Raw genomic sequence first — 25,612 nt, forward strand, 5'->3', positions numbered from 1 at the left:
AATGCCACACTTAGATTTCAACCAGATACCATTGATAATGATCCGAAAAAACACAGGACTACTTAAAATAAAATTTGATTGCATTTTTGAACTTGATAATGTAAGAACTCATTTCAAAGGAAAATGAATTGTATAAACAACTTCTTAGACAAAAAAAGGAAAACCTCCTGCAAAGATCTCTCGGCATGCAGTTGTTAGGCAACATATCTAGCTTCAGAATGAATTTCCATTCTCTACCATAAACAGATGCCTAGTCACAGCAAATTTTCTAAATGAGTCTGGTTGAATTGTATCACAATAATGCAAATAGCATTAAGCAAAAATGTTTTCTATGAAGTTGAGCAAAAATACAGGTAAAACTTTTTTAAAAGGAAAAACAAGCATACAGACAGCATGCATTACTGACAACAACACAAAAAATACCCCTTCAGAAGGCCATGGAACAATTAGATCATAACTGATCAGAAAATTAAAAAAAAAAAAAAAAAAAGAGAGAGAGAGAGAGAGAGAGAGAAGAAGAAGCCTTTTGCCATGGTCATGAAATGAAAGCTCAGAAGATTTTAAACATGGAAATTGGATAAAAATGATATAGGAGTGAGAAATCATATATGGCTAGATCATTAACAATAAGGATTAATGCAGGAAGCAAAATTTGAATTGATTTGCATTACAAAATTTCAATTGATTTATATGGAATTTTAACCCAAAAATAAGCCAAGTGAAAGAAAGATACATACCAGACTTGTTCAGAAAAACCTTATATTCAAGAAGACAGAGAAAACAAAAAAACTGTATGGTAGAGATTTTCTGAAATGCAAATGGAAATTTTACTCAAGACAATTATAAAATCCATATTTTCTAGGATGATCTAAAATAAATTATCACAGCCAGGTGTGACAAACGACTTAGCATATCCCAAAAAACGAACATAATTAAATATGCATGTCTTTCCTAATCTTAGTTTTACAACATATTTTCCTTCACATTTAATAAATTTCATATGAAAACATAATTTTTGCTTTTCAAAACAACTGAATACATATTTTCATTCTAATAACTGCAGGTGTAACAGAATCACAATTTCTTTGTTAACAGATATAGAATCAATTATTTGGAAATAATTTCTATTCTTCATGCCACCATTCAATGGATATAAAATAAATAAATAAGTAAATGCATTCAACATATTAATGGATATAACATCAAATACAAGTTTGGAAACACTGTACAAAAGCCAATTTTCATTAAAAATCCTCATATATGGTGTAAATATAAAAAATATTATTAATATAAAAAATATTAATAATTTAGTAGCTAGAAACAGGAATTGATATTATTGATAAAAATAAATTAGTTAATATATATCTGGCTAGAATAATATTTAAGTTTGTTTGGTTTATTTTATTATGGAAAAGCCTTGAGGGTTATCAGCGTAAGAGGAGTGATGATTTCGTGGACAACTTTCTAAGGGGAACTAGCTCGTATATACGTTACATATGGGGAAAACCATGAAAATGCCCATGCAGCTTGTGGGATTTGAACCTTGGACCAAACTACCAGTGTTCAGTCATTTTACCACTTGGCCGCTGATAGGCCAATATTTCATTATTATTTTTTTTAATAATTAATAAAAGATCAGATATATAAACACTTAAAACTGACATGATTAAAAATGTTTATAAATTTTTACAAATTTATGACTTTGTTATAACTACTTTAGAATTACAGGCTTTTTGAATTCTAGTGATATTATTTCTCCCTATCTTGGAAACAGCCTTCTAATTCATGGCACTGACATGTCATAACACACATCTTCTGATCATGACAGATTGCTATACAATAATTTCATTCTCATTAACTACCATATAATCACTTGATTATGATAACAGAGTGTTAAAATGCAAAAATGCAATACAATCAATATCATGGAATAAACAACTCTATCATCTGCCATCTAAATTATATTTTCCCATGATATAAGCAAATTTCAAATTTGTATCATATACGCTTTGCATTCTTTAAAATATAATATCAATAAATACTGCTAATATGGTTGAAAGGGAGAGAATAACAGAAAAATACTTTGTTATTTATAATATTAACACACCAAAAAGCCTTCTAATGTCCATTTAAAAATACAACAGCTCATAAAACTTTGCAGAGATAACAACACAAGGGGAAAATATCATCGTAAAAATCATCATAATAGAAAAGAAAGGAAGGAGAAAATAGCACCATTCTAAAACATTATGGTAAAAAAATACAATGGTACAAAAATTTGTAATTTTAAAACATTGTCATATAAAATACCACTATGAAAATAAAACAGCTTATTTTCTGACTGGGAGGGAAAAAAAAAAAAAGTAAATTTGTGCATAATCATTTGTGAGTGCAAGAAGAAACAAGTAATATTTTTAACTCAATATTTTATATTTTTGTATTAACTAATGATTTTTTAATGAAGAAGCAAGAAGGAAACTTAAAGCATCCAAAATCTGAAAATCAGAAAAATTAATGCTATATACGAACAGTCCATGGAATTTTAAACTTAAGTAAGTTGCTAATTGCTATTTAATTAATTAATCTCTTTTACAAAGAAGTAATAGTAGATTTTCATTAAAAAATACAGTATAAAAAAGATTAGATTGTAGAAGAGGCATAAGTTTAAAATTCAATTAACTGTAGTAATATGCAATCTACCAGGTTTAGCCATTTATTTACTTATTAGATGGCATCACTAAAATTGGTTTATAAGGAATGTTTTCTCTCCTTTCAACATGCCTTCGTGGTGTAATGGTAGATTACTCAGTACGTATTCAAGAGATCCAGGTCAAATCCTGGCTAGTGCTTTTCATGTCTTCTTCTTCAAATAAACCTAATGACTCATTAGTCATTAATGCATTGGCACCCAAACTAAAAGGTGGTGGACAATAATTCATCAGCACCAGGATTTGACGACTGGGTCCCTCAATCCCCAGTCACCCTTTAAAATGGGGAGTATATATGGTATTTTCTCCCCCAACATGTCTTCATGGTAAAATGGTAGTACATTCAGCATATATTCAAGAGGTCCATGCTTGACTCCAATAAGGGCACTGCCCATTTTTCATGTCTTCTTCCAAAAAAAAAAAAAAAAAAAAAAAAAAAAAAGCTTCTATAGGTTAATGTATTAATAACTTCATTTTTTCTGCCATTTTATTGCATGTTCGATTATGAAATCTATTGAATTTTTTATTTTATGAAGCTATGATTATTGAATTAGCAGATCTCCATAGTAGTTTAGCACAACAGTTTACTTATTTTCTTAATTAATCTTTTCCCTCCCTCCAATTAAAGGTACTGAAATTAAGAGATTTGTCTTAGAACCCATGGCCTCTTAAACTAAAAGAAATATAGTATTAAAAAATGAAAAGCTGAAACAAAATTACATAGTTGAGCTTTGATGTCTAACATTTAGAAGCATACTTTAAAACACATAAAACACAATTCCCGAGACTCAGAGGATTACATTAATATCAAATCATAAGAACTTCCTTACAAGAGCAGCATTTTATTCAAATATTAGTGATGATAATGTATGAACTATCACAGCTATATGTAGAAGATATTCACATTCCACTGATAGATAATGAAGGAAACGAAGACATTAAAATATCTCAGTAAAATTTTCATAATTTGAAAAATGCATTTTCCAAAACATGTACTTTTCATATTTAAACTGTCCATGCAATGTTTCTTAGACCTATCACTGTTTATGCTTTATAACTGTTATAAATTGAATAAACATGGTAATTCAGAAGGAATCATCTAATTTCAAATTTTTAGCCATTAGAAAATTAACACTATCCATGAATAAAAAGGAAAAGTATAAATTTTATTTACAAATGCTTGATATAACCTCCTTTAGTTTTATGTGTAATGTCAAGGCAATATAAAAATTCCTGCCAAATGCATTTATGCCAATAGGTGTTTTTTTTTTTTTAAACATCAACAATGTGTTTTTTAAGTTTATTTATGTTTGTAGATTTGAATTGACCAAACACCTGACTTTTCTCATCTCCCCAAAGGAGGATGAAACAATATATAATATCTGAAACCTGGATGGCCAACTATTTAGAACTAAACCATATCATCCCTTAAGTGGCCAACAAAAACATTTCAATTACAGCACAGCAATTTCAAGATTTTACTTACTTGAAATTCAAGTTTGCATTATTTTCATTTCCATTAAAAACGAACATAGTAATGCACTAGAAAATCTATAAATGGACCTAATTTCCAATGTGATATAAATGTTATTCAAACATTTGAAAATGCATATTCTGTTAAATTTTATTCATACTTGTTAAAAAATAAACAAGCTTTGCTATGAAGACTAATAATAATCACTTTGGGAATACACTTTTATGTGAAAAACATTTTTTCACAATTGAAAATTAACAAGAAAGAATCAGATTGAATAATGAGCATTTACAATTTGTGATAATATTTTCTTTACAGCTAGAAACTTTGTCAGAATGGGAAAGCCATTAAGAGTCAAGCCATAATAAGAAATAAAGAAGTTTACAATTATTTACATATGTATTTATATTTATGCATCCAAGAAAAATTTAATAAGTGAGAGATGTTATGTTGCCATTAATTATTCTTAAGTTTTGTCCCATTTGATAAATGCTCTCTCAATACTCAGAATAATTAAATAAAAGTTTCCATAACCTATTTCCTTTTATTTAAATTTAATGACTAATTAAACACCTTAAATTTATTCAAAAAATGACAAGCTAAGAGTTTTATATATAGCTGTTTATGCTAAGAGTTTAATATATAGCCGTTTATCTACATGTTTAATATATAACAAAAATGTCTAACAGATAACAAATTTTTCATTACGGATAGAAAATAAGATATAAATAAAGAGAAAGAGTTTTTCCATTTGTGATATTATTACTAATGCTATTAATTAGTGATATTATTACTAACGTTTATGCATGCTTTGATAAATATTTAGTGAGCAAAATTTTAAATTAACTTAATATATGTTTTGTTACTAACAGTTTCCATTTTAGGAAAAAAAATGCCCTTCTGTTGTTTTTAGACCATGCATTTGCCCCGCATGCAGTACAAGTTTGAGAACACTGCCTTAAAGAACACAAAGTAATATCTGATGACCTAGGTGACCAGCTGTTTAAAACCAAATCCTCTGGTCTACTACATCTGACTGATATTGTGCAAACGACAACAGGCAAAAAAGCTCTCTGCTCTTTAGATATTATTTTCCCTTTTTTGTCCGAAAAAAAAAAAAATCAATGACAAACCAGGCTTTATCTGTTTTTTATATATTAATGCTCAGAGATTTTTTTTTCTTTGCATTCACGTAATACTCATTATTTTATTCTGTTGATCTTTTAAACAGTAGAAATTTGAAACCAGATAATTCCTTCCAAATTACATTGTGTATTTTATTCAAAAATATACATATTTAGTGCTTTCAAAAATTTTTACAAACACATATTACATTAGAAATGCATTAAAAACACAAGAAAGTAATGTAAAAAATTTTTGCAAGCAATTTAAGATTCACAAGAGATGCTGGTATCATGTCATTTTAAAATGTATTAAAATTATGCATACTAAATGATTACATTGGCATTAACTACCAAACTGCTTTAAAATTTAAAATCTTATAACGTGAAAAATTATATTTACCACCAAAATGAGTCCAGTCAGTATTTATTGTTGAAGTGATGGGTATAGAATTTAAATGGCTGAGATATGTCACACTACCCAGTTGAATATAATGATCCAGTAATCCTGGTGGTGACAAAGTATTAAGAAAGGAATTTCTGTTACAATAATTAGATGAAAAATCTCCAGGTTTATTTGCATTAGATAAAAAATTTAGAGCCATCGGTATTAAATCATTGTAGGTAGCAATTCTGTCCTTGGATATTACTGAACTACTTTCATTTAGGGAAACGTATGTACTTGTTGCATCCTCATTACAGCTAGAAGGCTGGGTAGCATCTGATTTTGAACACTCATTACCAGTCAAAGCAATAGATGGAGATGGCAGTACTGTTGGACAAAAGTTAGCTGGACAAGACCTAGATCGATACGTTTTTCGCCTGATGACCTGAGAAGGAATATCTGGAGGTGGACCACAATGACTAAAATAGCGATACCGACTAAAAGTAGGTACAAAAGCATCCATATCAATGTCTTGTAAACTAGGCATTTCATCATTATCTTCAGAAGTATTGCTCTTAGTCAAACTGTTTGGCCTTGTTGAACTTGAAGTTTCTGTTTTATGTAAATTATCTGGTTCATCTGTCAAATTTTGGGTAGTACAACAAAAAGGTGTATTTTGTCTTGCTTCTACATCATTGGATTTCTCTGGAGAATTTTGATTTGACGTTAAATCACAAACTTCCTTATCAAGATCTAAAAGGAAATACATTAATCATCATATTACATTCACTGTAATTAAAAAAAAAAATAAATAAAAGGAAAAAGGATTTACTCCAAACAAAAATATATTTTAATAAAATTGAGAAAAATTAATATTTTATATTTCTACACATTTAGTGAGAAATTTTTTTTAAATATTTCTTTAATATTTTGCTTCATACATTTCTTTAAAAAGATCTTGTTACTAATCATGCACACTGAATGTATTAGACACCATTTTGATCTGATAAATTTTTTTTAGATAAAAAGAACAACATATTTAAGTACTTTTTAACAAGGCTATAATTATTCATTTCGATAATGGACACATAACCACAACATAGATGGGTCCTTCTATTTCTGTGAAAGGGCAAAAATTCTACAGTGTTAACAAAGGCATCGAGGGTCTAACACAGGAATACCCTTGCTGGACATTTCAGTTTCTATTGCAGCTGCCCAAAATTTACCAATGATTTGGATTCAGCATAGATTTTCAATCTTGTACAGATTTTATAAATAGCAGTGATGATATGGACAAAATTTCTAAATGTAGCATGTACAGCATGAAAATATATTGTACAAATACACTTTAAAATTGATTAAAAATTTGAAAATTATTATTCATATCTAATTTACCATTATCCTAGGTCCATGATCTCCATATACTATTTACATTGTATACACTATGGAGACTACCACGTACTCATAGTGTATAAAATGTAAATAATATGCTAACCATGGACCTATGTGTAGATAAATTTATCAATTCATGCATTTACTTATTATTTTATTAATTGTAAGTTATTTATTGACATTATTGCTTTAGTATTGTATTTAGATTATGTTATTAATTTTCCCCAGGTCTACGTATGGCTTTTTGTCCAGGGACTATACTGCCCGAAATATGTAATCCTTGGAAAGCGTGTAATATTACGAATTTCATATACCTGTAAATAATTTTAATGAAATTAAAGGTAAATTTTAGTATTTTTTGCATACGTAGAATGAAATGCCTCAAAAGGTGAAGCATAATCAGAAAATATGGGTACAGAGGTAGATCCATTTAATATCGAGGTAAATGGATATCTCATGAGTGCCAAAGCTGGTGATGGTTTTGGCAACTATTTTTTTGTCACCAATGTTGTTATGTGTCATTGTTGCCAATTCAATGCGTAATTGTAACTGTATATTTGTGTGGGGGGAAAAAACTTTTTCTCCCCTTTTCTACTGCTATACCCCAAAAGCCTAAACAAAATGGAAAAAAAAAAAAAAAAAAAAAACAATGTTCTCAAATAAAATCTTTGGTTTGCAGATCATGGCTCAAAGTTTCAAAAAATGGCAACATTTTGATATTTATTATCAATTTTCACAATTTTTATATGAAAACATTTTTATTTCCTTTTGCATAGCTAGGCAAAAGGCAACTATTCCAGGGTATTTTGATAAAAAAATGACAAAATGTGTTTTTTGTCCCATCCTGCTGTGTATGCCTTCCAGCAATTTTGAGAAACCGAAGGTACTAGAAATTTCTATGACCGACACGATAAACCATATATAACATCAGTTTTCAATTTAGCTCAGAGTATTGAGAGTTCAAAGAATTGAGAGATCACCCTGCAAGCTTTCACTTTTTGGTGTGCTTTTGCATTGCCTCATGTTCAATGTTTTTAACAGTTTGAACTACTGATTGTGTTCTGTCATACTGAGAACAGCTGTACGAGCACTTTTGTGTGAAAAGTTCCAGAACTGTGAAGTGTTTTTAGAAAATAAACTTCATGAAACTTTTGTCAGTTCAGGATGTTGAAGATGATGTGTTCAAATACACTTAACATAGCAGCTTTTCTTAGCTACATTCCTTGAGTCCCTTCCGGCCCACACAGGCGTTGCAAGAATGGCACCACTTCTGCACGTCAGCCCTTGCTTTACTTGAGTAGAAGTGTGCTCGAACTATATGCAAAGACATCATTATTATTCTGAAGTGGCCTCCTATCAGACTGCTATGCAGTTCAATAAGGACAACTGGGATCTTGGAAGTACCAGCCACCACAAAATGCCTTTGCATGATCCAATTCGAACTTTCAGTACAAGACGTCATTTCAAATATGAAGTGAATCCTGGGGAACCCATACTGCTTTGTCACAGTATTATAGATCGAAATGTCCTGCAATATAGTTTTCCTATTTGAAGACAACAACTATGTGTTTAATGTCACCATCTTCCAATTGCTTTTTTCTTAACTTTGTCACTCCAGTTTGGTTAAATGATATTAAATCTGTAACTTAATGTACAACAGGATTAACCAGTTCACATTTTGCTCTGAGCCTGGAATATTATTGGCAGCTTTCTGGGCAGGGTCTTCTAAATACGACATCAGCATTTCTGTGTGACAATACTTTCTGATGACGGATAATCATGTTATAACCCTGGAGTCTCTATATCCATCTGGCTATTTCGCCTTCAGGATTTTTTACATTTAATAGCCAGGTCAACAATGCATGATCTGAGTAGAGAAGGAGTTGGAAATGTTCTATGGCTTTAACTATGGCCAGCAACTCTTTCCTGGTGACACAGTTAATTCCCGTTTGACTTAGACAGACTTTTGCTCCAGTATCCTGCAACCTGCTTTTGACTATTTAATTCTTTGGATAAAAGAGCATAGACATTCTAACTGTTCACATCAAGAATAAATTGTTTGCAAGTTGAGGATATGTCAGGATTATTGCAGATGTGAAAGTTTACTTCAGTTTATAAAATGAATCTCACATTCTTTCGTCCACAGCCAGTCTGTGAAAAGGTTTTATAATTGAAGAACGTACTTCAGAAATCTCCTCTAGTAGGTGATTGACATTTTTGGTGCATTTCCAATCTTAAACTGGCAACATTCTTCTGGATTGGCAAACACACTTTAAGCAGAGATGACATGTTTGGTAAGACACTTCCTGTCTCAATAGTTTACATTTGGTCTGAATAGTTTATATTACATACTTAACTTTAGATTGGCTTCCTTCAGTTTTTGAAGCATCTCAGTATTTTCTAAATGCTCATCATTTTCCTGACATTGATGATGTCATCGAGATATACCAGTAGGCTTCATGAGGAAAATCTCTCAGCACAGTCTCCATGAAGTGTTTGAACATTGGCGGTGCATTATATAATCCAAATGGTACCACCCTAAACTGTCCAAGTCCTTGTTCGGTAGTAAATAGCATATTTTCTTGGTCATCAGGCTGTATCTCTACCTTCCAATATCCCCTCTTTAAATTAAGCATTGACAACTAGAAAGAGTGTCCAGAATGTCGTCAACTCTAGGAAGAGGATAGCTGTCTTTCTTTGTAATCTTGTTCAACTAACCATAGTGAACCCAAAATCTAGTCGAATCATCTTTCTGACAAAGAGGATGGAACAGGCCCAAAGATTCAATGAAGGTTCAATAACGTTGCTTTCTTGCAAGTCCTTTTGAAGTTTTTCCACCACTTCTAGTTTAGCAATTGGTAGACATATTAGATGTTGTTTCACTGGCGGATTACCTCACACATAACTTTCACTCTGTGCCAAACTCTTTTGACCTACATCAGAAGATGTACGGGAGAAAACATCTTAATTCTTGAATGACCCGTTCTGCAGCACTCCTCTCTTTGTTGCTTAGTTCTGCATTCTACAATAATGTCAATATTAAGTTCTCCGAAGACACAGAGACTGGAGGACTGTATATGGACTGGAGGACATTGAAGTATATGCTGCAGCTACTTAACCTTTCCTAGTGACTTTTGTATTATCACTTACATTGGTACTCTCACTAGAATGATGATCCTCGACAGGTTGATGAGTGCCAAGGCTACTAATATTCCTTTTGGGCTCATACAATTCTTACATTCCATCATCCTATATCTGAAATTTGTTTTCAGCTATGGATTCAAGAAATAAAAATTCTGTTCTTGCTGGTATTACGATATTGTGTTGAGCTATTATTTGGTAGATGGATTTAACACCTTTACCTTCAATTCCAAATAGGATTATGTACTCAGAGGCAGTTCATTATTTCTAAAATCCAAGTAAGATCTGTATTTCTTCATAAAGTGTAAGTTGAGTATGCACGTAATATATACGACATATACCACGTGATGGTAGGTGGCACTTCCGAACTAAATGACAACATTCAACTTTCCCTCGAAGGCAATTTTATCACCGGACACACTGTGGGGGGCAACACAGAGTGGCGTCTTGATGAATTTACCTTCCACTTGTTGAGTCAGACCTTTTTAGATGATGGCAACATTGGCTCCTATACTGATGCCATATTGTAAGAACTCATTTTTATGTTCCATGATGAAGAGCCTACTAATGTCACAACTCATTGCAGAAATCTGAAGCATTTTCAAATGTGGCTTCTCAATAGCTGGCAACTTCTGCACCATAAAACGGCCACTAATTTTTTTCTTGCATACTTGCTACACAGTGGTCTTATTTTCTTTGCTTTGGGGTGTTCTGCAGTTGCTTTGTACATGGCTCTCATCACCGCAGTTTCAGTAGTTTAGGTTCAGTTTGTTGCCAGTCCTATTCTGTCTCAAGGCATTTACTTATCTGGTTAAATCACCTGTCTTAATTTCCATGTTATGGGGTGTTCTGCAGTTCCTTCATATGTTGCCTACAGCACCACAGTTCAAGCGCGTTAGAATCGGTTTGCTGCCACTTCTGTTCCATGTCAAGGCATTAACTTGCTTGGTTAAATCATTTATACGAGCCATCAGCTGATCCATTGGCTCCTGTACTTGAGCAGCTCTAACTGGGTATTGGTCTTTGCGAGTTGCTTGCTTGGCTGCCTCAAATTTCATGCCATACACTAAAGCGTTTTTTAAATCTTTGACATCACCATTCTCAGGTTGGTCTTGCAGAGCGATGCCTGACCTGCAAGATGACTTCTAATTAGTCTGCCCCCTCCTCTTAGTTGGGAGCAGTCTTAGCTTCCATGTCTTGTGGTATTCTGCAGTTCCTTCATACATGGCCTTCACTACTGCAGTTCCAGCACTTTATGATTGGTTTGTTACTGCTCATACTCTGCCTCAAAGCATTGACTTGCCCGTTTTAATCATCTACACAAGCAGCCATTTGACCCACTGACTCCTGGACATGAGCAGCTCTGATAAGAGTGATGGCATCTATGGGTTGCTTGCTGGGCTGCGTCAAATTTCATGCTGTGCATTAATGCACTTTTTAGGTTCTTGACATCTGGCATTTGCAAGGCTTTCTGTATCTCAGGATCTTGGATGCCATCGATGAAAGGTGTAGGATTTCCCTTGTTTCTGTTGGACAATCCAAAAAGACAAGATTAGACAATTATTCAACATCTATGGTGATCTCCCTGAACGTTTCTGAATAGTTTATATTACACTGCTGGCAAGATTTTAGAAGAAGCCTTCTATAGTCATTCAAACCATTCTCACCAAAGCACAGCTTTAATGTGCTGAGTAGAACTTCGGAGTTCAGCCTCTAGTTTTTCGGCAGATTTTAAAGGATAACTGCTGTGTCTATTCTCAGAGAAGTGGGGAGATGGCAGGTCTTAGTTTTGGAACCCATCCATTTGCATCCACCACTATAGAGAATTGAGTCTTCTTGCCAGGAGATCTTTATATGGGACAGCTTTAGAAAGGGTTGAGAAGACAAAGGGAGGAATTTAAGCTGGCGAATTGTTTCCAGCTGTAACTATGGATTTCATCATATTGTCAACTTCTTTGGTGACAGTAGAAACTTTTTCTTCAACTTTAATTTTCACACTTTCTCTTCAGCCTTCTATAGCTTTGAATTTGTTTTCCATCACAGCAGTAATCTATCTTTCCATTTCCTCTCGACTTGCTTCAGTCTCTTCTTGGACTGACTTGATGGCCCTTTCCATCTTTTTCTAGACTGTTCTCATCTCTTCTTTAATAGATTTAAAAGCCCCTTCAATCTTTTCTTGGAACTGTGACGAATTCAAAAGACAAGAGGTAGCGTAACTGAATTTTATTTGGGTTCTTTCTAGGCTATATGCAAAAAAAAATAAACTTTTAAAATATTGTACTCACAGTAGGGTGAATAAAATGAAAGTTCTTGTTTGGAAATAGTTCAAGATGAGGGTAGGCTCATGATGAGGCTGTCTTGAATAAATCGAATCTCTAAGCCGATGGTTGCCAGAGTGAGCTGTGTCCTAGCAGGATGCTCTTTGTAAGGTAGCGGCGAACCCGGCTACCTCGCTGTAAATCTCTTGAAGGAGATATTAATATCACTCTACACAGAGTGAAAAAACATTTTGCTCGTGGCCGAGCTAGAAAACCCGAGAGAAGGTTTCTCTCTCTACTTACTGCAACTAACTCTCACTTTTTTCTCCCTCTCTGGAACTGCGTTCCATGATTTTGTTCAAGTTGTCCTGGGCATGTCGGAAAAACTTCTAGGATCCTTATTTGTCCATAATTTTTAGAAGCGTCTCTTGATTGGCGAGAGCACATTGATTAAAAACTTGATATGATGAAGACAGCCTAGGAAAAAGTCTGTGGGAACTTTTTGATTCCAACTGGGGGTTTCAAACCATGTGGTCTGAGACACTGAACCTATAAACTGATGAAAGAGAACTGAAAAATGTCTCCTTTCGAACACCTATAAGAGGAAGAAAAGGCTGAGATTGTTTTGTAACTACTGGTCACTTCCTCTTTCCGAGAATTCGCTAAGAAATACTCTGTCCGTGGGAACTTTCGAGGTGGTCATTCTTTTTCTCAGAACTTTGTGGTGGTCGATAAAATAGCTTAAAACATTACAGAATATAGCAAAGGATGTCATCAGCTGTCTTAGTTGTTCATTTATCAGTGTTGACACCAGTTTCAATCCCACTTCTAACACCAAAAACTGTCACATGCATACAGGTTCACAATGGCTCGAATGTATACAGATTCGATGAAAACTTGATGAAATTTATGTCCCAAAAACAATTCACAGGTCCTTGAGTGTGGGAACTAAATTGAAAAACTGATGCTCTCTCCAGCCCTATGTATGGTTTTCCCCTGTCCACTAGAAAAATTTCCAGTAGCTTAAGTTTCTCAAAGTGCTGAAAGGTATACAACGTTACAGTCACATAGGGCTTACAGTTACACAGGGATCGGACCAAAGTGTCGCAATTAACAAGAAAGACAACCTTTGTCCCATTATTTTTACAGCATAGTTCGCATTCTGAAGCTTTTTATACTATTTACACAAGATGTAATATAATTTTACTTAAAGTTATTTATGTGTATACAGAATTCATAACAATGTCTTTTACCTTTAAAAAATCAAATTATTCAGTTTGAATTAAATAAGCTATAATTAATCAATATGTTTTACTTTTTCATCTTTATTATCATTAAATACAGAGTAGTATGTGAGGGAGAAATACTTTTTCATAGAAGAGGGGAGAGAAATTGGAGAGGAGGTTTCTGAAACAGTGAAAGTAATGACTGAGAGGTTATTGCTTGTGTTTCTGTTTGAGTAAAACGTATTTTTTTTTTTTATTCTGTGTCTTCCATTTTCATTTATTGTTTATAGCATGTGCTTTTTTTATGAATATGTCTGACAGTGATGACAAATGACTGTGTGGTTATTACTCGTGTTTCTGTTTGAGTAAAATGTATATTTTTTATTCTGTGTCTTCCATTTCCATTTACTGTTTGTAGTAGGTGCTTTCATTACGAATATGTCCGACAGTGAAATATGATTACTTTCCATCATCTTCAGGATCGGACAACTCAGAATATGATATTACATCAGATGAAGACGATTGTGACTATTCTCTAAAAGATGCTCACCATTGGGTACGACTTCCTACGAGAAACTTGCCTGTGGTGTAAGAAATTTTATTTGAAAGTCTATTTTAGTCACCAGGAGCAGGCGTAAATGCTTAATGATGCATATTTCTTGTTTTTGGATCTGGCAACACCAGTTGAATGCGTATTGGAATTGAAAAAACCTGAAGATTGAAACCAGATTCGTATCTTCTTCGCCTTTGATTATATTGCAATTTGAATTGAATATAATGCTTCTTGAACCATGATCATATGAAAACTTTCAGATTTAATCATTTCGATTATTATCCTGTCACCCAACAGTTGCACACGAATGAACTTTTTGAGATTTCAGAATGCATTTTAGAAGCTGACACTAACCCTAAATGATGCAGTATCTATGATGATTAATCTATATTGTTGAAAAATTATTCCTTCGTAATGAACGTGACAGGATCATCAATATAAACAAGCATATAGATTGAGAATATTTACGATTGCTTGCCCTTGGAATAAGAGTTAATAAATTAGGATTAAATAGTTAAAGACTACACCGGGTAAGCGAATAAAACTATTTTTGTTGTTATTATGGCAGACAATATCATTAAATTACAAGCTGCAGAAACACTATGAGAGACTATTTCTAAAAAATGTTTTAGAACCTGAAATTAAAAAAGACATTTGGGATAAAAATATGGTAGAGGAAAATTTGTTTTTACTTACTTCTAAACAACCTGAGTTAAAAGAAATTAATGAAAAAATACTGGATTGTTTTAAAGGGGACGAGTCCAAAATAGAAAAGGAATGTAATACTCTGTTAGATTATGATGAAAAATTAGTTTATGTATCTTTAGGGCTAAAAAGAAACTTAATTTAAATTCTCAGACTGTAAACATTGAAAACCAATCCACTGTTGACTGCAGTGCTGCCATTAAGATCGAAAACAAAACTAACATTTGGTTACCTAAAATTTCAATACCTAAGTATTATGGTGATCGTAGTTTATTTTTGGAATTTTATAATTCTTTTGAAAGTGCTATTGGTAACAATAATGAGTTAACAAAGTTTACTCATATTAAATCCTTACTTGCAGGACCTCCTTTAAGTGCAGCATCTGGGTTCCTTCTACCCAATGAATATTATGATGGTTCTATAAGTTTAATCAGAGGAAGATTTGGACAATCAGATTTGGTTCGCACATGAACAAACTCTTGAATCTTGAACCTGTTAGAAGTTCGTCCAATGTGAAAGGTCTAACAACATTTTACAATTCTTGTAAAATCAATATAAGAAGTTTAAATTCTTTGGGTATTGTGTTGGAAGCTTATCGGAGCCTTTTAGGGTCAGTTATTTTAAAGCTTTTACCGGATGATGCAAATTTGGAATTTAATAGAAAATGAAACTCTAAACAGCAGTTTAGCCTAACAAAACTGCTCGAATTCATTAAATTAGAAGATGAGATTTGGGAAGCTACTAATTTAACAATAAACTCAAAGAAAAGGGACACAAACTATGGTGTTAAGCAGAATAAAATTAATTACTTAAAAGGGGCAAGCGACTGCTTCAGCATTAGCCACAATGACCAAGTCGGACTATTTTTATTGTAATCAAAATACACATGATGTAGGAAAATGTGAGAAAACAAATGAGCAAAAAAGAGTGAAATTTAAAAAACTAGGGACGTTGCTACATATGTTTTAGGAAAGGACATGCATCATCGAGATGTAAAATGAAACTTCAACCTTGCGAGTTACAGTAAGTAGTTGCAGTACCAGATTCTAGCAGATTGTAGTTGCATCTCTATCCTTTAACTCTAAGACTGTTTCTGAAACTGCTGATAAAAGTGTGTATTTACAAACTTGTATTGTTTACGCTTCAGATACAGATAATACTATAAGTCAAACAGTAAAAATCCTAATTGATAGTTGGTCACAGAGGCCATTTATTAGATCAGATTTAGCTAAAGAACTAAAACACTTTATGAAAAAAAGGTTATATACTTATTCCTTTGAGTATATTCAGCGTACACTAATAGAATATAATGTTATTCAAATTACCCTGAAACACATGCATTGCTCTGATGATTCGATCACAATTGAAGCTCTTACAGACACTATTTCTAGAGCGATCATAAAAATTCCCTCGAAAAAAATGTTGGAAATATCAAAATCAGAAAATTTAAAATTAGTCGATAATGGTGACGCAGCTAAAATAAATATATTGTTGGGATCTGATTCACGTTGAGAAGTGCAAACAGGGGAAAAGAAAAGAGTAAGTAAGAATTTATTTGAGGTTTCTTCTATATTTGGTTGATCCTTGGTTGGATCTTTGGAAGTTGATCAGTCTAGTTCCTGTATGTTTTCGACTGGCACTTCTCCTTGCTTGAAAAGAATATAATAATACAACTAATGACTGTTTGGGAAGGTTTTAGACTTTAGATCACTTGGGTTTAGTGGGGAAGGAGAATCCTGATGATAAATCAGTCATTGAGAAATTTGAAAAAGAACTGCATTTCACTAATGGTAGATATGTAGCTCATTTGTTATGGAAATCGCATCATAAAAACTTGGGTAATAATTTAGAAAATGCCAAGCGACATCTAGTGACTTTAATTAATAAACTAAAAAAAATAATAATAACTATAATAGCATAATAAGCAAACAGGTAAAAAATAAAATAATTGAGGAGTGCGAAACTGAAAGTCTTGATAATAATAAAATGTATTACATGCCACATTTTCGAAGGGTAAGAAAAAATCAAAAACTAAAGACTATATAGCGTTTAACGCATCTTGGAAGTGTAACAATGAGGTATCTCTGAACCACTGTTTGATGACTGGTCCAAATTTGAATCCTTCTGTTTTGGACTTGACATTGTGGTTCAGACAACACAAACGTGTGTTTAGCCAATATTCAAAAGGCATTTCTCCAGATTGGAATATCTGAAATTAGCAGAGATGTGTTACGGTTTTTTATGCTTCGATAATAATTACAATTTGAAACATTATAGAATGACTCGCATTCCTTTCGGTGTTATTTCTGGCGTGGACTATAAAGAAACATATAAAGAAAATAGTGGTAGAAAACCCAGATATTTTTTAGATATTGAACAGTTTGATGGGGCTGATTCAGCAAAACAGGTTTTTAAGTTAAGTACTGGAGCCTGTTGTGGCTTACAGATGCCGGAAATGAAGTTGTGTCAGTTTAATACAAATTTAGAGGAACTCAAAAAACTTTGAGATAATAATGGAATAATTAGGTCAAATAATGAATGAAATAACTCCTTAAAAGTGTTAGGGCTTAACTGGTGTACGAGTAGTGATATAATTTCCTTGAATATAGATAACTTGTGTGAAACATTAAATAGTTGTAGAAATACAACAAAAAGAAATATATTAAAGGTAACTGCTACTATTTTCAATCCAGTAGGTTTCCTTGTGCCATTTGTATTATGTGCAAAATTGACAATGCAAAACCTTTGGCAATTGGGTTTAGAATTTGACGACGAGGTTCCAACTGAATGTAAGCAGTTGTGGTTCGAATGGTGCAGTGAAACTGAAAAGTTAAAGAAATTTAAAATTTCTTGCAAATATTTTCCAGGAAAATTGAATCAAAATAAAGGTACTGAACTACATTTATTTTGTGATGCATCTATTAAAGCATATGATGCAGTCACATATTTTACATCAGTTGAGGAAGGGCAAGTAGCATTCATTATGGCAAAATCTAGAATTGCGCCAATAAAATAAAAACTCACACTTCCAAGGTTCATTGGAAGATTAACTTCGGCAAAACTTGCTAAAAATTTAAAAGAACTATTTTCAATTCATGAAAAAAATATCTATCTGTGGTCTGACAGAATGATAGTGGCTCACTGGATCCATAGTGATCCTGAACGTTGGAAAATGTTTGTGAAAAATCGAGTATCGGAAATACAATCATTAACCTGCCCAAGTAACTGGAGACATTGCAGTGGAAAGTCCAATCCAGTGGACATTTTATCTTAAGGCTGTTCAGCTGAATATTTGTTGTCTTCAAAATTATGGCACTCTGGACAAGACTGGGTCAAAAATTATGGCACTCTGGATCAATGGGTGCTTGGCCTAGTAAATCTATTGTGACAACAGACTTTACTGATGCTGAATTAGAGCAGGGAAAAAGTGTATAAATGGTACCACAAATACTCCCATCTATTGCAGAAAAATCTAATCCTCTGCTGAATATTGGAAAATTTAGTAAATTAATTAGAGCTATTAAAGTGACTGCATGGATCTTTAGATTTATTCACAATCTGAAAAATTACACTGACAAGAAAACAGGACCTTTGGTAGCAGAAGAACCCTTTGCTGCAGAAATATGTTTGATAAAAGAAGTTCAATATGAACATATTTTGATGAAATTAAAAGTTTAAAGTCTGAACAGTTGATTTAAAAAAATTCTAAAACTTATGAACTGAATCTTTTCCTAAGTGAGGAAAGAGTTTTGTTAGTGGAAGGAAGATTGCAAAAATCCTCTTTAAGTTTTTAGGAATAGCATAATATAATTATTCCTTTAAAAACTCCTTTTACAGATCTTCTGGTACATAATGCATATGAACGAGTTCTTCATACAGGTGTAGCTAATAATCTCATGTTCCTCCATGAAAAATACTGGATAATTAGATCCAGACAAAATGTGAAACAGGTTATAAGAAACTATGTTTTGGGTCAGCATTATAACTCCAAACCAATCCAACAAGTCACAGCACCATTACCTTCATCTAGAATTGAAAAAGCAAATCCCTTTGATGTTACAAGACTGGATTACGAAGGTCCACTTTTCATTAAAAATGAAGATATGGAGTATTATATCCTATTATTTATGAGTGCAGTAATTAGAGGCATTCCACTTGAACTAACAAAAGATCTTACAACCACATCTTTCCTACTTGCTTTTCATCGATTTATACCAAGAAGAGGATTATGCTTTTTAATATACTCAGATAACGCACATACATTCAAGGCAGATGATGTGGAGCTCAGAAAGATGTGGCAAGCATTAAACCAACTTGATGCAAAGAATTATTATGCCACAAATGGCTTTCAGTGGAGGTTCATCACCGAAAGAAGAGCTTGGTGGGGCAAATTTCATGAGAGACTTGTGCGATCTGTCAAAACAATATTAAGGAAAATCGTTGGTAAAACATCACTGCTACCCGAAGCATTGGAAAGTGTACTGACTGAAATTGAAGTGGTGATAAATCATCGACCCTTGACTTACATCCAAGATAATGAGCCCCAAGTTCTGTCACCTGCTCATTTTCTGCTAGGAAAGAAATTTGCTGAGTTGCCTCCTGTCAAATACACGATAAAGTGTGCAGCACTAATGAAGTTCTTTTAAAAGTGCATCTATGTCGTGAAAAACTATTGAATAACTTTTAGAAAATCTTCTATAAAGATTATTTGCTGAATGTGACATCTGCAAATTGTGTGAACAAATCACCGTACAAAACAAAACTTGAACATGAACAATATATTGATAATACATGATGAACATTTACCATGTAATATGTGGAGGCGTAATATGATTTATACCACATGATATACCATGTAAATATGATTGTGCCCCCAAAATACTGTTTTAAGTTTCCTCACTGTTGAATAAAAACAATTTCTAATCATTATAATACTACATTAAATTTCAAATCTAAAATAAAAATCATAAAATATAACTTAAATATTACAATACATTTGACTATTTTAATCATGCTTTTAAGATTAAGAATTAAATCTTTAATTATATTTAACATGCATTACTAAAAATATACTAACCATCTTCTTTTGCTTCAACACCAGGCAAAATACTTTCTTGTTCAAAGCTTTCATTACAGTGAGTATTAGCCGTTTTCTCTTTTGACTCAATATGTTTACTTACAGTTGGATCTTCAGTAGAAAGGTCATGATCAGTTTCAATATTTTTAAAATCTATAGGAATTAATAATTTAAAAAATAATGAACGCTCTTCAATAAACAGTTTAAAAACTACTACAGTCAAAAGTCGTTAATCCGGACTCGTCGGGACTTCGGCGATTCCGGATTATCGATTTTTCCGGTTTATAGATCATCAGTTTAAATCTCGTAAGATGGCATGCAGAAATTCTAAAATTAAAAATATGAAACCGTAATTTATGAAATAAAGAACAATTATGATCTAAAGGGTATCAAAATTTGCAAAAAGAAAAAGCTTAATATTTATTTGTTTACTTTATTAAACATTTCTTTCAATGTAAGTTGTTTAAGTTTTGCTTCGTTTCATGTGATAATACTTTCTCTTTAATTCTATTAAACAGACATAATTTCTTGTTCAGTTACAAAGTTCCGCTGTTCAAGTCCTATAATTGCTGTGTCGAGAACACCGACTAATTTGTCAATCGAAATTTTTTCGTGTTCAATAACCTCTGTCACTTTCTTCGCTATCAGAAGCGAATTATAATGACGAGGAACTTGTTTTAACTCATATCAAAGACGGAGCATATCGAGATGAAATACTACATTTGGTAAGGAATTATAAGCGAAATAAAATAAAAACATCTGCGCTGAAGATAAGGATAGTGCTGACAGATCAACTTCCAATTCATTATGCGCCCGCCGCGGCGTTCCCCCCGCCGAGCAGCGTGAAATTGATAAACAGATTTCGGATTTCAAAACATACTTTCGCTTTAGATCCTTTACATATTAACAAATATATATCGGAAATTCTATTTGATATAATTGAAAGTTTAAGCTTACTTTTATAAAATTGCTCTTACAGTCTGCAAAAAATAATAAGCCAGGTCCAATTCGAAAATTAAGGAACAATGCAATCATCAACATTAACTGAAATAGATAATTAGATAATTTTAGCTTATACGTCAATTATATATAAAACGCGCACGCGAAAACGTATTCTGCACTTGCGCACACTCATATGCGCAGTCGTAAAAGGTCTTACGCACACGCATAAATGCCTATGCGCATGTGTCAACGCTGCGCATGCGCAGAAAGTTTTTAGTTTTGATGTCCTGATTATAGATCATTCCGAATTATGGGTGTCCGAATTAACGACTTTTGACTGTATCAAAAAAGTAATTTTCTTTTATTACATATGAAAAATTACTCATATACAAAATGTTCTCACAAATTCAAGTTTTAATATTAAAAAAAAAGGCACCTTTAGAAATTATCTTTGGAACAGCCTTTTCCTTTTCATGAATAACAGAACCACCATGCTCCTCTTTCAAAACCTATGAAAGCAAAAAATACATATCACATAATGTTTACCTAAGACTTGAAAAAATTCTTATGCACATTTTTCCCCTCTTTCCCTCACTATAGTACATAACATAGCACATTCATTGCTACTCATGTGCACATATATGTGTGTATATATTTATAAAATATATAAAAGAGTAAAAAATTTAGAACTTATTTCACACAAAGATAAAAAAAAAAAAAAAAAAAAAAAAGTGAAATTCAATTTATTCACAATGTCTGGAAATCTATATATAAGTATGGGGTTAAGACCAATTTTGTGAAAAGGATTCAGATTTCGGGAATTAAACTCCCGGATGGCAGTGTTACTTTGAGTTTGAGTGATACAATTGTTGCTATAATGACAAAGAATTTCCCAAGAGATAATGTGCTTGATGATAGAAATTCTCATAGAACTATGTGAGTCTGATGGACCTTATATTTCTTTTATGGACTGTCTGTTCTCTACTTTAGAAGTTAACAGTGTTATTAAAAATCTCAAGAAGAGCAAATCACCTGGGCTTGACGCTCTTTCTAATGAAATTGTACAGCACTTTCATGCGGTGGATAGCACATTTCTACACAGACTTTTCAACCTTTGTTTACAATTAGCAGTTTTTCCAGCACAATGGAAGCGAGCTCGGATTGTTTTGATTCCTAAAACTATAGATACAAGAACCCCTTATCTTGATAATATTAGATGCATTAGTCTTTTGCCTACTTTGGGAAAATGTCTTGAAACTATCTTCATTAACAGAATAAATTGGTATTTGAGACAAAAATGCTTTTATAATGATTCTCAGTTCGGATTTACTCCTCAGAAGTCCGCTGAAGACGCCATTATTCGCCTTTGTAATATCTTCCAGTGTGCAAAGAAAATGAAGTATACTACACTTCTTATTTTCCTGGATTTCAAAGGAGCTTATGATAATGCTTGTTGGCCATCTATCTTAAAAATTTTAAAAGATGCTGGTATACCACATAATATCTATAACCTTCTTAAAAGCTTCTTGAACGAGAGGACTGCTGAGCTTCAGCTTGGGAACGAAGCTAAGGTTTATTCTCTAGAAAAAGGCTGTCCTCAAGGCTCTATATCCGGACCTACTCCTTGGAACATAATCATCAATGATCTTTTAAGTCATCTCGACGGTTGTTTAAAAATTGCATTTGCAGATGACTTACTATTAATTTTCCAAGGAAGGATTTTGAATAACATTCTTTTGAGAGCACAAGAAGTTCTAGATTTTGTCTCCAGTTGGGCAATTTCTCATAAACTCACTTTCAATCCTTCAAAAAGTAAAGCTATGCTTGTTCCCAGTACATTTGATGAACAAAATATTGCTTCTTTGATGCTCGATAATTCTCCGTTGGAATTTGTAGAAAATGTTAAATATCTTGGTGTCATTCTTGACCAAATATTAACATGGAAAAAGCACATTGAATTCCTTTCTGCTAAATGTGGAAAAATTATTAATGGCTTTCACCGAATTGCCAAAAATACTTTTGGAGTAAGCTACAATGTTAAGAAACTCATGTATAAGCAGTGTATTGTACCTTTCATTTCGTACAGCTGTCGTGCTTGGGGAAATGTTCTTGCCAAGAAGGTTAACAAAAGAAATTTAAGAAAGATTCAACGGAGAATTCTTCTTCATATTATTAGTGGTTATAGAACCTTAAGCTATGAGGCTACTTTTGTTCTTGCAGGAGTTCCACCTATTGATTTTGAAATTGCATATAAGAATAATATTTTTGAGTCATTCGCAACTCATGCTTCGGAAGACTGTATTAATGGAATTGTCCCCTTCACTGATCTTCCTCATCCCGCTTCTTTAGAACCCATAAATTTCTGCGATTATAAAGAGACTGCTGAAATAAGTTTTCATATGGTTTTCTTTACAGATGGCAGCAAGATGGACAACAAGGTTGGCCTCTCATTTGTTCTTCTTGAAGGCCATTCCAAGATTTGTTTTCTTAGACACCATATACGGAATGAATGTACATTTTTTCAAGCAGAACTTCTGTGCATTTATCTTGCCGTCAAGTGGATCCAGGATCATAGGACAACATCCTCAAAGTACCTTATTTGTTCTGATTCTCTTTGTTCTCTTCAACTTTTGAACAGTATTACCAGCTGCGATAAATTAGTTATCGAAACCCTAGTAACTGTTACTTCACTTAGAATTAGAGGTATTGATATCTGCTTTGCTTATGTTCGTGCTCATCATGGTTTCTACGGAAATGAAAGAGCTGATTTCTTAGCTAAAGATGCCTTAAATTTACCCATTGATATCAACATTAGCTTTCCAAAGAGTTATTGGAAGTCCTTTCATTATAAAAAGCTTTTAGCTATGTGGAATGAGGAATACATTTCATCTTGTAATGCTGAAGTCACCAAAAAGTTCCTTCCTTCTATTTACCATAGACTGAATTCCGAGTCTTTCCTCTCGTTAACTTTTAAAGTGTCTCAGTTTTTATCTGGTCACGGTAAATTTGCAAGTTATATGTTTCGTTTTAATCTACGATCAAACAATTTATGTGAATGTTCAAAAAGAGTTCCTCAAGATGTGGAACATTTGATGGCCCTAGATTATGCTTATAGAACGATTTGAAAATGTTCGGAGTGACTTGGCCAGTGAACTTATCTGTTTTCGTGAAGTCCAGACTGCTGTTCTCTGCTTTTGTTCGCTTTATTTATGCATGTAATTTTTAATGTTTATTTATACATGTAACCTTTAATGTTCTAGTTAACTTACTTCTGTAAGCCCCGTGTTGTACATATGTGGTGCACGGGGAGTCTGTATGTTCTCAAAGGAAAAAAAAAAAAAAAAGAAAAAAAAGAAGAAAAAAAAAAACCAATAAATTTCAAAATATCCTAGAAATATACAAAATAAGAATTTAAGAAATGTGAAATTAAAATTTAAAAATCTAAAAACCTGAATATATAAACCAAAACCAGGAAAAGAAATAAAGATGAGGAAGTCAATAAAATCTGGTGTAACTCTATCAAGAGGAGGATACATCAGACTCAATTACAATCCCCTTCCACTTGAAAACCCTTGTGTTTCTGTATTCAAAATTAGCCAATGAACTATTCTAAAACTTTTTAATTAATAACAGTTCATCCAAAAATTCTGAAGTCCTCCTCAGCGCAAGGAAAAGTCAATGTCAAATCAAGTAAAAGGGAAAAAAATAAGACTTTTTCACTGACTTTAAAATTGAAATAAAAAACAAAAATAAACAAACATAAACTAAGAACATGAAATAAAAACTAACCTAGAGTTACTTATATTTTTAGGTTTTAATTTCATATTTCTTTATAATTCTTATTTTGTAATATTTCTAGGATATTTTGAAATTTATTGGTACTGAATTCCACTTTTTAGGGGTCTTTGTGTAAAATAGGTTCCAAATTTCTTACTTTTTGTCTACATTGATCAATTTTCAGCAACATATTGCACAAAAATACTTTGAATAATTACGTTTTTAAATAAAAAAAATGTGATACATGAAAAAAAGACATTTATAGAAACATATATTTGAAACTACATAGAAAAAATATACATTGCTTCAAAAAAAATTTATATTTAAAGAAATTAAATAATGATCAATCTGCATAAATGCATATATGTTTCTTGCATTGTGATAAAACAACAGTACCTAGAGCCATCAAATTTTGAACAATATACATTTCCACACAAATATGGGAACCTGAAATATGGAATATGTTTCAGTAACTATTTCATATTTTGTAAAACTTTAACGAATTTTTCATTAGCAAACTCAATGATTTCAAAGCAAGCAATGGCAGCCCGGTTCAGAAAAAAAAAAAAAAAAAAAAAAATTATCTCCAGTGCTCGAGACTGTGTATCGGAAATTCTAAAGATATGCTCACTTTAAAATGATTTTGCGATATTACTATTGAATTGAATTTTATAGTTTAAGTGTGAAGAACATGATATTTAATAAATAAAGGTAACACACAAAATGTTAAAAAAAGCCCATTTGGGCATAATGTAAAATCTGAAAACTTTCAGTCCCCCCTTTCTTTCTTTCTTTTTTTTTTTTTTTTCAGGGGGCATACAAATTGCGATATATATAGTGCATCTACAAAGTT

At 32.6% G+C, this 25,612-nt stretch overlaps 1 protein-coding gene across 6 annotated transcripts in view; it reads right to left on the minus strand.

The window, feature by feature from the left end:
• Positions 1-25,612, minus strand: part of Tsc1 (tuberous sclerosis 1 protein hamartin) — a 187,061-nt gene that overhangs the window by 57,813 nt on the left and 103,636 nt on the right. For all 6 annotated transcript variants that reach the window (XM_085814963.1, XM_085814960.1, XM_085814962.1 and 3 more), the window contains 3 exons: positions 21,419-21,491; positions 20,041-20,193; positions 5,707-6,441 (listed from right to left, as the gene is read on the minus strand). In XM_085814963.1, coding sequence (XP_085671089.1) covers positions 5,707-6,441; positions 20,041-20,193; positions 21,419-21,491 — 961 coding nt within the window. The remainder of the gene's footprint in view (positions 1-5,706; positions 6,442-20,040; positions 20,194-21,418; positions 21,492-25,612) is intronic.

This window comes from Stegodyphus dumicola, chromosome 4 (genome assembly GCF_044657685.1).
Source record: "Stegodyphus dumicola isolate Sdum_Otavi_A_Nest chromosome 4, ASM4465768v1".
NCBI lineage: Eukaryota > Metazoa > Arthropoda > Arachnida > Araneae > Eresidae > Stegodyphus > Stegodyphus dumicola.